Source organism: Petromyzon marinus (assembly GCF_048934315.1).
Source record: "Petromyzon marinus isolate PM22_M1 ecotype Great Lakes invasive population chromosome 76 unlocalized genomic scaffold, UKy_Petmar_22M1.pri1.0 chr76_unloc.1, whole genome shotgun sequence".
NCBI lineage: Eukaryota > Metazoa > Chordata > Hyperoartia > Petromyzontiformes > Petromyzontidae > Petromyzon > Petromyzon marinus.
The window spans coordinates 394,681-407,346 of NW_027422618.1; the positions used below are offsets into that span (position 1 = coordinate 394,681).

General features: G+C 50.8%; 1 protein-coding gene across 1 annotated transcript; it reads left to right on the plus strand.

The window, feature by feature from the left end:
• Positions 1-1,062: 1,062 nt before the first annotated feature.
• LOC142908185 (uncharacterized) lies at positions 1,063-10,711 on the plus strand. The gene is made up of 4 exons (XM_076058505.1): positions 1,063-1,182; positions 7,821-7,898; positions 9,013-9,235; positions 10,126-10,711. Exons 2-4 carry the CDS (start codon positions 7,850-7,852, stop codon positions 10,535-10,537), a joined length of 684 nt encoding a protein of 227 aa, XP_075914620.1. The 5' UTR covers positions 1,063-1,182; positions 7,821-7,849; the 3' UTR covers positions 10,538-10,711.
• Positions 10,712-12,666: the final 1,955 nt, after the last annotated feature.

Below are 12,666 nucleotides of genomic sequence, written 5' to 3' on the forward strand. Positions count from 1 at the left end.
ACACTAACACACAATCACTTACACACACTCACACACACTCACTATCACACACTCACACACACTCACTTACACACACTCACTAACACACACTCACTATCACACACTTACACACACTCACTTACACACACTCACACACACTCACTTACACACACTCACACACACTCACTAACACACACTCACTTACACACACTAACACACACTCACTATCACACACTCACACACACTCACACACACTCACTTACACACACTCACACACACTCACTTACACACACTCACACACACTCACTTACACACACTAACACACACACACTTACACACACTCACTTACACACACTCACACACACTCACTTACACACACTCACACACACTCACTTACACACACTCACTATCACACACTAACACACACTCACACACACTCACTATCACTCACTATCACACTCACACACACTCACACACACTCACTATCACTCACTAACACACACTCACACACACACACTCACTATCACACACACTCACTTACACACACTCACACACACTCACTTACACACACTCACACACACTCACTATCACACACTTACACACACTCACTCACACACACTCACTTACACACACACACTCACTTACACACACTCACACACATACACACATACAAGGAGGGGGTGGGTGGCCAGCACCACGCCCGCCCGGCCGCCTTTGTCTCTCCCACAGTGCTGGCGATGTTGACCACCGCGCACGTGGCACCGGCGTGCCCATTTGAGGCTGAGTCGACCTAGGGGGGGCGAGGAGGCGGAGACCTCGCGCCTGACAAACCGGAAGTAGCGGCGGGGGATGGGGGCGGGGCGGTAATTGGGGGCGTGGCGATGGGCGGTGGCTGTTGGTGGAGGCGATGCTGTTGGGAAGGGGGCGGTTGGATGGGGTGGTGGGGCGGGGCTGTTGGGCGGGACGGGGGCGGTTGGCTGTGGCGGTGGGCGGGGCTGGGGGGCGGGACGGGGGCGGTTGGCTGGGGTGGTGGGCGGGGCCGGTGGGCGTGGCGAGCATTGCGCCGTCATCGACTTGGGGGCGGGGTTACGTGACGTCGTGGGAAGTGTCGTCAGAGCCCTGGTCACGTGCGCAGCAAACGGCCGCTTCTTGAGATTGCTCCCCGTCGTGGTCGTCGTGATCCGAGCGTTACCACTCAGACAGGTGGGAACGTGAGTCCGTGATGTGAGTCCGAGATGTGAGTCCGTGATGTGAGTCTGTGTTGTGAGTCTGTGTTGTGAGTCTGTGATGTGAGTCTGTGATGTGAGTCCGTGATGTGAGTCTGTGATGTGAGTCTGTGTTGTGAGTCTGTGATGTGAGTCTGTGATGTGAGTCTGTGTTGTGAGTCCGTGATGTGAGTCTGTGATGTGAGTCTGTGTTGTGAGTCTGTGATGTGAGTCTGTGTTGTGAGTCCGTGATGTGAGTCCGTGATGTGAGTCTGTGATGTGAGTCTGTGTTGTGAGTCCGTGATGTGAGTCCGTGATGTGAGTCTGTGATGTGAGTCCGTGATGTGAGTCTGTGATGTGAGTCCGTGATGTGAGTCTGTGATGTGAGTCTGTGTAGATGATGTGAGTCTGTGGTTGGTGATGTGAGTCTGTGTTGATGATGTGAGTCTGTGTTGTGAGTCTGTGTTGATGATGTGAATCTGTGTTGATGATGTGAGTCTGTGTTGATGATGTGAGTCTGTGTTGATGATGTGAGTTTGTGTTGTCAGTCTGTGATGTCAGTCTGTGTTGATGATGTGAGTCTGTGTTGTCAGTCTGTGATGTCAGTCTGTGTTGATGATGTGAGTCTGTGTAGTGAGTCCGTGTTGATGATGTGAGTCTGTGTTGATGATGTGAGTCTGTGATGTGAGTCCGTGTTGATGATGTGAGTCTGTGATGTGAGTCTGTGTTGATGATGTGAGTCTGTGTTGATGATGTGAGTCTGTGTTGATGATGTGAGTCTGTGGTGTGAGTACGTGTTGATGATGTGAGTCTGTGTTGATGATGTGAGTCTGTGATGTGAGTACGTGTTGATACACACGTACTCACATCTGGTGTTGTGAGTCTGTGTTGTGAGTCTGTGATGTGAGTCTGTGATGTGAGTCCGTGATGTGAGTCTGTGATGTGAGTCTGTGTTGTGAGTCTGTGATGTGAGTCTGTGATGTGAGTCTGTGTTGTGAGTCCGTGATGTGAGTCTGTGATGTGAGTCTGTGTTGTGAGTCTGTGATGTGAGTCTGTGTTGTGAGTCCGTGATGTGAGTCCGTGATGTGAGTCTGTGATGTGAGTCTGTGTTGTGAGTCCGTAATGTGAGTCCGTGATGTGAGTCTGTGATGTGAGTCCGTGATGTGAGTCTGTGATGTGAGTCCGTGATGTGAGTCTGTGATGTGAGTCTGTGTAGATGATGTGAGTCTGTGGTTGGTGATGTGAGTCTGTGTTGATGATGTGAGTCTGTGTTGTGAGTCTGTGTTGATGATGTGAATCTGTGTTGATGATGTGAGTCTGTGTTGATGATGTGAGTCTGTGTTGATGATGTGAGTCTGTGTTGTCAGTCTGTGATGTCAGTCTGTGTTGATGATGTGAGTCTGTGTTGTCAGTCTGTGATGTCAGTCTGTGTTGATGATGTGAGTCTGTGTAGTGAGTCCGTGTTGATGATGTGAGTCTGTGTTGATGATGTGAGTCTGTGATGTGAGTCCGTGTTGATGATGTGAGTCTGTGATGTGAGTCTGTGTTGATGATGTGAGTCTGTGTTGATGATGTGAGTCTGTGTTGATGATGTGAGTCTGTGGTGTGAGTACGTGTTGATGATGTGAGTCTGTGTTGATGATGTGAGTCTGTGATGTGAGTACGTGTTGATACACACGTACTCACATCTGGTGTTGTGAGTCTGTGTTGTGAGTCTGTGTTGTGAGTCTGTGTTGTGAGTCTGTGTTGTGAGTCTGTGTTTGGTGATGTGAGTCTGTGTTGTGAGTCTGTGTTGTGAGTCTGTGATTGGTGATGTGAGTCTGTGATGTGAGTCTGTGATGTGAGTCTGTGATGTGAGTCTGTGTTGTGAGTCTATGTAGATGATGTGAGTCTGTGTAGATGATGTGAGTCTGTGTTGTGATTCTGTGTTGTGAGTCTGTGTTGTGATTCTGTGTTGTGAGTCCGTGTTGATGATCTTGAGTCCGTGATGTGAGTCTGTGGTTGGTGATGTGAGTCTGTGTTGTGAGTCTGTGGTTGGTGATGTGAGTCTGTGTTGTGACTCTGTGTTGTGAGTCCGTGATGTGAGTCTGTGGTTGGTGTTGTGAGTCTGTGTTGTGAGTCTGTGTTGTGAGTCTGTGTTGTGAGTCTGTGTTGTGAGTCCGTGATGTGAGTCTGTGGTTGGTGATGTGAGTCTGTGTTGTGAGTCTGTGGTTGGTGATGTGAGTCTGTGTTGTGAGTCTGTGTTGTGAGTCGTGATGTGAGTCCGTGATGTGAGTCTGTGGTTGGTGATGTGAGTCTGTGTTGTGAGTCTGTGGTTGGTGATGTGAGTCTGTGTTGTGAGTCTGTGTTGTGAGTCCGTGATGTGAGTCCGTGATGTGAGTCCGTGGTTGGTGATGTGAGTCTGTGTTGTGAGTCTGTGTTGATGATGTGAGTCCGTGATGTGAGTCTGTGGTTGGTGATGTGAGTCTGTGTTGTGAGTCTGTGTTGATGATGTGAGTCCGTGATGTGAGTCTGTGTAGATGATGTGAGTCTGTGTTGTGAATCTGTGGTTGGTGATGTGAGTCTGTGTTGTGAGTCTGTGTAGATGATGTGAGTCCGTGATGTGAGTCTGTGATGTGAGTCTGTAGTTGGTGATGTGAGTCTGTGTTGTGAGTCTGTGATGTGAGTCTGTGTTGTGAGTCTGTGGTTGGTGATGTGAGTCTGTGTTGTCAGTCTGTGTAGATGATGTGAGTCTGTGTTGTGAGTCTGTGGTTGGTGATGTGAGTCTGTGTTGTGAGTCTGTGTTGTGAGTCTGTATTGTGAGTCTGTGGTTGGTGATGTGAGTCTGTGTTGTGAGTCTGTGTTGTGAGTCTGTGGTTGGTGATGTGAGTCTGTGGTTGGTGATGTGAGTCTGTGTTGTGAGTCTGTGGTTGGTGATGTGAGTCTGTGGTTGGTGATGTGACTCTGTGTTGTGAGTCTGTGTTGTGAGTCTGTGTTGTGAGTCTGTGTAGATGATGTGAGTCTGTGGTTGGTGATGTGACTCTGTGTTGTGAGTCTGTGTTGTGAGTCTGTGGTTGGTGATGTGAGTCTGTGTCGTGAGTCTGTGGTTGGTGATGTGAGTCTGTGTAGATGATGTGAGTCTGTGGTTGGTGATGTGAGTCTGTGTTGTGAGTCTGTGTTGATGATGTGAGTCTGTGTTGATGATGTGAGTCTGTGTTGATGATGTGAGTCTGTGTTGTGAGTCTGTGGTTGGTGATGTGAGTCTGTGTTGTGAATTCGTGTTGTGAGTCTGTTGTGAGTTTGTGTAGATGATGTGAGTCTGTGGTTGGTGATGTGAGTCTGTGTTGTGAGTCTGTGTTGTGAGTCTGTGTTGTGAGTCTGTGGTTGGTGATGTGAGTCTGTGTTGTGAGTCTGTGGTTGGTGATGTGAGTCTGTGTTGTGAGTCTGTGTTGTGAGTCTGTGTAGATGATGTGAGTCTGTGGTTGGTGATGTGAGTCTGTGTTGTGAGTCTGTGTTGTGAGTCTGTGGTTGGTGATGTGAGTCTGTGGTTGGTGATGTGAGTCTGTGTTGTGAGTCTGTGGTTGGTGATGTGAGTCTGTGGTTGGTGATGTGAGTCTGTGTTGTGAGTCTGTGTTGTGAGTCTGTGTTGTGAGTCTGTGTAGATGATGTGAGTCTGTGGTTGGTGATGTGACTCTGTGTTGTGAGTCTGTGTTGTGAGTCTGTGGTTGGTGATGTGAGTCTGTTTCGTGAGTCTGTGGTTGGCGATGTGAGTCTGTATAGATGATGTGAGTCTGTGGTTGGTCATGTGAGTCTGTGTTGTGAGTCTGTGTTGATGATGTGAGTCTGTGTTGATGATGTGAGTCTGTGTTGTGAGTCTGTGGTTGGTGATGTGAGTCTGTGTTGTGAGTCCGTGTTGTGAGTCTGTGTTGTGAGTCTGTGTAGATGATGTGAGTCTGTGTTGATGATGTGAATCTGTGTTGATGATGTTAGTCTGTGTTGTGAGTCTGTGTTGTGAGTTTGCGTAGATGATGTGAGTCTGTGGTTGGTGATGTGAGTCTGTGTTGTGAGTCTGTGTTGTGAGTCTGTGTTGTGAGTCCGTGTTGATGATGTGAATCTGTGATGTGAGTCTGTGTTGTGAATCTGTGATGTGAGTCTGTGTTGTCAGTCTGTGTTGTCAGTCTGTGTTGATGATGTGAGTCTGTGTTGTGAGTCTGTGTTGTGAGTCTGTGTTGATGATGTGAGTCTGTGTTGTGAGTCTGTGTTGTGAGTCCGTGTTGATGATGTGAGTCTGTGTTGTGAGTCTGTGTTGTGAGTCCGTGTTGATGATGTGAGTCTGTGTTGTGAGTCTGTGTTGATGATGTGAGTCTGTGTTGTGAGTCTGTGTTGTGAGTCCGTGTTGTGAGTCTGTGTTGATGTTGTGAGTCTGTGTTGATGATGTGAGTCTGTGTTGATGATGTGATTCTGTGTTGTCAGTCTGTGTTGATGATGTGAATCTGTGTTGATGATGTGAGTCTGTGTTGATGATGTGAGTCTGTGTTGATGATGTGAGTCTGTGTTGATGATGTGATTCTGTGTTGTCAGTCTGTGTTGATGATGTGAATCTGTGTTGATGATGTGAGTCTGTGTTGATGATGTGAGTCTGTGTTGATGATGTGAGTCTGTGTTGTCAGTCTGTGATGTCAGTCTGTGTTGATGATGTGAGTCTGTGTTGTCAGTCTGTGATGTCAGTCTGTGTTGATGATGTGAGTCTGTGTAGTGAGTCCGTGTTGATGATGTGAGTCTGTGTTGATGATGTGAGTCTGTGATGTGAGTCCGTGTTGATGATGTGAGTCTGTGATGTGAGTCTGTGTTGATGATGTGAGTCTGTGTTGATGATGTGAGTCTGTGTTGATGATGTGAGTCTGTGGTGTGAGTACGTGTTGATGATGTGAGTCTGTGTTGATGATGTGAGTCTGTGATGTGAGTACGTGTTGATGATGTGAGTCTGTGTTGATGATGTGAGTCTGTGTTGTCAGTCTGTAATGTCAGTCTGTGTTGATGATGTGAGTCTGTGTTGATGATGTGAGTCTGTGATGTGAGTCCGTGTTGATTGTGTTAGTCTGTGTTGATGATGTTAGTCTGTGTTGATGATGTGAGTCTGTGATTTGAGTCTGTGTTGATGATGTGAGTCTGTGTTGATGATGTGAGTCTGTGGTTGACGATGTGAGTCTGTGTTGATGTGAGTCTGTGTTGATGTGAGTCTGTGTAGATGATGTGAGTCTGTGTAGATGATGTGAGTCTTTGTTGATGATGTGAGTCTGTGTTGATGATGTGACTCTGTGCTGTGAGTCTGTGTTGATGATGTGAGTCTGTGTTGATGCACAGTCCGTGTTGTGAGTTTGTGTAGATGATGTGAGTCTGTGGTTGGTGATGTGAGTCTGTGTTGTCAGTCTGTGTTGTCAGTCTGTGTTGATTATGTGAGTCTGTGTTGTGAGTCTGTGTTGTGAGTCCGTGTTGATGATGTGAGTCTGTGTTGTGAGTCTGTGTTGTGAGTCCGTGTTGATGATGTGAGTCTGTGTTGTGAGTCTGTGTTGTGAGTCCGTGATGGTGATGTGAGTCTGTGTTGTGAGTCTGTGTTGTGAGTTCGTGTTGATGATGTGAGTCTGTGTTGTGAGTCTGTGTTGTGAGTCTGTGTTGATGATGTGAGTCTGTGTTGTGAGTCTGTGTTGTGAGTCCGTGTTGTGAATCTGTGTTGTGAGTCTGTGTTGATGTTGTGAGTCTGTGTTGATGATGTGAGTCTGTGTTGATGATGTGATTCTGTGTTGTCAGTCTGTGTTGATGATGTGAATCTGTGTTGATGATGTGAGTCTGTGTTGATGATGTGAGTCTGTGTTGATGATGTGAGTCTGTGTTGATGATGTGATTCTGTGTTGTCAGTCTGTGTTGACGATGTGAATCTGTGTTGATGATGTGAGTCTGTGTTGATGATGTGAGTCTGTGTTGATGATGTGATTCTGTGTTGTCAGTCTGTGTTGATGATGTGAATCTGTGTTGATGATGTGAGCCTGTGTTGTGAGTCTGTGTTGATGATGTGAGTCTGTGATGTGAGTCCGTGTTGATGATGTGAGTCTGTTTTGTCAGTCTGTGATGTCAGTCTGTGTTGATGATGTGAGTCTGTGTTGATGTGAGTCTGTGTTGATGTGAGTTTGTGTTGATGATGTGAGTCTGTGTTGATGTGTCTGTGTAGATGATGTGAGTCTTTGTTGATGATGTGAGTCTGTGTTGATGATGTGACTTTGTGTTGTGTGTCTGTGTAGATGGTGTGAGTCTGTGTTGATGATGTGAGTCCGTGTTGTCAGTCTGTGTTGATGAGGTGAGTTTGTGTTGTGGGTTTGTGTTGATGAGGTGAGTTTGTGTTATGGGTTTGTGGTGATGAGGTGAGTTTGTGTTGTGGGTTTGTGGTGACGAGGTGAGTTTGTGTTGTGGGTTTGTCGTGACGAGGTGAGTCTGTGTTGTGGGTTTGTGGTGACGAGGTGAGTTTGTGTTGTGGGTTTGTGGTGACGAGGTGAGTTTGTGTTGTGGGTTTGTGGTGACGAGGTGAGTTTGTGTTGTGGGTTTGTGGTGACGAGGTGAGTTTGTGTTGTGACCCTCTCCCCCCCCCCACCGCTCTCCACACAGAGACCCTGTGGATTACAGCGAGAGACGCCATGAACGCCGCACAACACAACGACGCTGCTCTGGGCATTCATGTCATGGGTGGGTGGGTCGGTGGGTGGGTGGGTCGGTGGGTGGGTGGGTCGGTGGGTGGGTGGGTTGGTGGGTGGGTCGGTGGGTGGGTGGGTGGGTCGGTGAGTGGGTGGGTCGGTGGGTGGGTCGGTGGGTGGGTGGGTGGGTTGGTGGGTTGGTGGGTTGGTTTGTTGGTGAGTGAATGAGTGAGTGGGTTTTGTTGGTGAGTAAGTGAGTGGGTGAGTGGTTGGATTTGTGGGTGAGTGAATGAGTGAGTAGGTGATTGGGTAGTTGGGTGAGTGGGTGTGTGGGTTTGTGGGTTTGGTGGGTGTGTTGGTGAGTTGGTGGGTGGCTGGGCTAGTTGGTGGGTGGGTGGGTGGGCTTGTGGCTGGGCTTGTGGGTGGGTGAATGTGCGAGTGGGTCGGTACGTGGGTGGGTTGGTAGGTGGGTGAATGGGCGAGTGGGTCGGTACGTGGGCGGGTCGGTAGGTGGGTGAATGGGCGAGTGGGCCGGTACGTGGGTGGGTTGGTAGGTGGGTGAATGGGCAAGTGGGTCGGTACGTGGGTGGGTTGGTAGGTGGGTGAATGGGCGAGTGGGTAAGTACGTGGGTGGGTTGGTAGGTGGGTGAATGGGCGAGTGGGTCGGTACGTGGTTGGGTTGGTAGGTGGGTGAATGGGCGAGTGGGTCGGTACGTGGGTGGGTTGGTAGGTGGGTGAATGGGCGAGTGGGCCGGTACGTGGGTGGGTTGGTAGGTGGGTGAATGGGCAAGTGGGTCGGTACGTGGGTGGGTTGGTAGGTGGGTGAATGGGCGAGTGGGTAAGTACGTGGGTGGGTTGGTAGGTGGGTGAATGGGCGAGTGGGTCGGTACGTGGTTGGGTTGGTAGGTGGGTGAATGGGCGAGTGGGTCGGTACGTGGGTGGGTTGGTAGGTGGGTGAATGGGCGAGTGGGTCGGTACGTGGGTGGGTTGGTAGGTGGGTGAATGGGCGAGTGGGTCGGTACGTGGGTGGGTTGGTAGGTGGGTGAATGGGCGAGTGGGTCGGTACGTGTGTGGGTTGGTAGGTGGGTGAATGGGCGAGTGGGTCGGTACGTGGGTGGGTAAGTGGGTCGGTGTCTGAGTCTTTCTGTCTCTCTGTCTCTCTACAGATCATCAGGTCCGCCACTGCTGCCTGAACAAGAAGGAAAAACCGAGATGCTTCATCCTGAAGCGCCCCCCAATCGGCACGGGCACCTTCACAAGCCAAAGGCTCAACCCCATGACCACCACCACCACCACCGCCACCGCCGCTGCCGCCGGCACCTCCAGGGAAGCCAATGTCATCATCAGCACTGCTGGTGCTCTGCAGGCCTCTGGGGTTTCTGATCCACGGTGAGACTCCCTCTGTGTGCTCATAGGGCTGGGGGTGTTGGGGACGAGATGTCGACTCCCTTTCCCGGTACGCAGGAGTTCATGGGCTCGATCCCGACCGCTGACGACGCCTGCCGCTGCTGCTGTATATTTGAAGTCTGCGTCTGTCTGTCTCTCTGCCCGTGGTCGTACCTACGTGGGTTCTCTCCGGGTCCCTCCGGGTTTTCACCTCCACATTTAGAATCGACATCACCACGCGGTTAGAGTGTTTGGCTGCGATACATTTCTTACGTGGGGATGATGATCACGATGATATCAGCCACTGCCTTGAGCCATCATTTGCGATGGCGACGCTGCTTCTGATCAAGAGCTACAAAAATCAGTGGAAGCCTTAGACCTGGTGAAATAAAAAAAAGAGTTTAGTTTTTGCATGGGTCTCTGTGGGTCTCTGCGGGTCTCTGTGGGTGTCTATGGTTCTACACGAGTCTCTGCATCTCTATGGGTCTCTGTGCAGGCCTTCTGAAAGAGGGCTACACAGTAGCTCAGTTGAAGCCTTAGACCTGGTGAAATAAAAAAAAGAGTTTAGTTTTTGCATGGGTCTCTTCGGGTGTGTCTACATTTCCACGCGATGATGATGATGACCACGGTGATATCAGCCACTTGATCGAGCTGCTATCTCTCGTGGTGGCCAGGTCGCTTCTTACACCCAGTAAAATAGAGTGATAGTTTTAGATTTTGTTTTTAAATCCGCCACCGTGCGTTGAGTCCGTTAGTCCACCCACGGGAGGATCTGGTGGTGGTGGTGGTGGCGGTGGCGGTGATGATGCAGAGCGACTACGGCCTCTGGCTATTGTAGCGAGAGGCTAAAGTGGTGGCGCCGTGCTGCTGTGGTGCTGCTGCTACCTCCACAGAGCTGATCCGGAGGAGATGCCCCCATCAACATCATCCTCCTCCTCCTCCTCATCATCCTCATCGTTCTCACCGCTCATCTACACCAATGTGGAGTGGACGGAGTTTGTGGGGGCGGAAGAGGTGGCGGTGAAGGAGGTGGAAGGGAAGGCAGAGTTGGGTACGGAGGAGGTGGAGAAGATGGAGGAGATGGAGGAGGAGGAGGTGGTGGTGGTGGAGCCGGAGCAGGTGGTGGTGGAGTTGGACGAGGAGGTGAAGGAGCTTGAAGAGAAGGTGGAGGAGGTGGACGCGGAGGAGGTGCAGCATCCGCAGATCAAGAAGAAGCAAGGGGCGTGCCTGGCGCAGGTGGCCAGCGCGCTCCGCTCGCTCCTCCGCCGCCTGCTGATTTGTGGTGGCCGGCCCATGGCGCATTAGCGGGGTCGTGGTGGTGGTGGTGGTGGTGGCGTCGGTGCCAGCTGCCACCACAAGCAGCACCACCCAGCCACCCACCCACCCACCCCATTATGTATCGCGTTGTAAATAATTTCATAGCTTTGTAAATAATTATTGTAAATATTGTCATGGCAAATACAGACAGCAGGAAGTGAAATGACGTTGCAGACTTTGTGGTGTTTGGTGCCTTCGATTGTCAGTGCTGTGTGGGGTCTGGGATCATAATGGCCGTGTCAGGGGTGCACCTCCTCCACAACCTCTTCCACCTGCCGCCTCCTCCTCAGACTCATTCACCCACCCACTGATTCACTCACCAACCCACTGATTCTCTCACATACCCACTGTTTCACTCACCCACCCACTGATTCAATCACCCACCCACTGATTCACTCACCCACCCACTGATTCACTCACCAACCCACTGATTCTCTCACCCACCCACTGTTTCACTCACCAACCCACTGATTCTCTCACCCACCCACTGATTCACTCACCAACCCACTGATTCTCTCACCCACCCACTGTTTCACTCACCCACCCACTGATTCAATCACCAACCCACTGATTCTCTCACCCACCCACTGTTTCACTCACCCACCCACTGATTCAATCACCCACCCACTGATTCAATCACCCACCCACTGATTCTCTCACCCACCCACTGTTTCACTCACCCACCCACTGATTCAATCACCCACCCACTGATTCAATCACCCACCCACTCATTCACTCACCCACCCACTGATTCACTCACGTACCCACCGATTCACTCACCCCCCCCCCCCCCACCGATGCACTCACCTACCCACTGATTCACTCACAAACCCACTGATTCTCTCACCCACCCCCTGATTCACTCACCCACCCACTGATTCAATCACCCACCCACTGATTCACTTACCCACCCACTGATTCACTCACCCACCCACTAATTCACTCATCCACCCACTGATTCACTCACCCACCCACCGATTCACTCACCCCCCCCACCGATGCACTCACTCACCCACTGATTCACTAACCAACCCACTGATTCTCTCACCCACCCACTGATTCACTCACCCACCCACTGATTCAATCACCCACCCACGGATTCACTCACCCACCCACTGATTCAATCACCCACCCACTGTTTCACTCACCCACCCACTGATTCAATCACCAACCCACTGATTCTCTCACCCACCCACTGTTTCACTCACCCACCCACTGATTCAATCACCCACCCACTGATTCAATCACCCACCCACTGATTCTCTCACCCACCCACTGTTTCACTCACTCACCCACTGATTCAATCACCCACCCACTGATTCAATCACCCACCCACTGATTCACTCACCCACCCACTGATTCACTCACGTACCCACCGATTCACTCACCCCCCCCCCCCACCGATGCACTCACCCACCCACTGATTCACTCACGAACCCACTGATTCTCTCACACACCCCCTGATTCACTCACCCACCCACTGATTCACTCACCCACCCACTGATTCACTCATCCACCCACTGATTCACTCACCCACCCACTGATTCACTCACCCACCCACTGATTCACTCACCCACCCACTGATTCAATCACCCACCCACTGTTTCACTCACCCACCCACTAATTCACTCATCCACCCACTGATTCACTCACGCACCCACTGATTCACTCACCCACCCACTGATTCACTCACCCACCCACTGATTCACTCACCCACACACTGATTCACTCACCCACCCACTGTTTCACTCACCCACCCACTGATTCACTCACCCACCCACTGATTCACTCACGTACCCACCGATTCACTCACTCCCCCCCCCCCCCCCCCACCGATGCACTCACCCACCCACTGATTCACTCACCAACCCACTGATTCTCTCACCCACCCACTGATTCACTCACCCACCCACTGATTCAATCACCCACCCACTGATTCACTTACCCACCCACTGATTCACTCACCAACCCACTGATTCTCTCACCCACCCACTGTTTCACTCACCCACCCACTAATTCTCTCATCCACCCACTGATTCACTCACCCACCCACTGATTCACTCACCCACCCACTGATTCACTCACCCACCCACTGATTCACTCACCAACCCACTGAT

Coding starts and splice junctions, on each gene's coding strand:
- LOC142908185 (XM_076058505.1), top strand. CDS start 7,850: ATGAACGCCGCACAACACAACGACGCTGCTCTGGGCATTCATGTCATG. Junction 7,899..9,012: donor TCTGGGCATTCATGTCATGG/GTGGGTGGGTCG, acceptor GTCTCTCTACAG/ATCATCAGGTCCGCCACTGC. Junction 9,236..10,125: donor TCTGGGGTTTCTGATCCACG/GTGAGACTCCCT, acceptor CTACCTCCACAG/AGCTGATCCGGAGGAGATGC.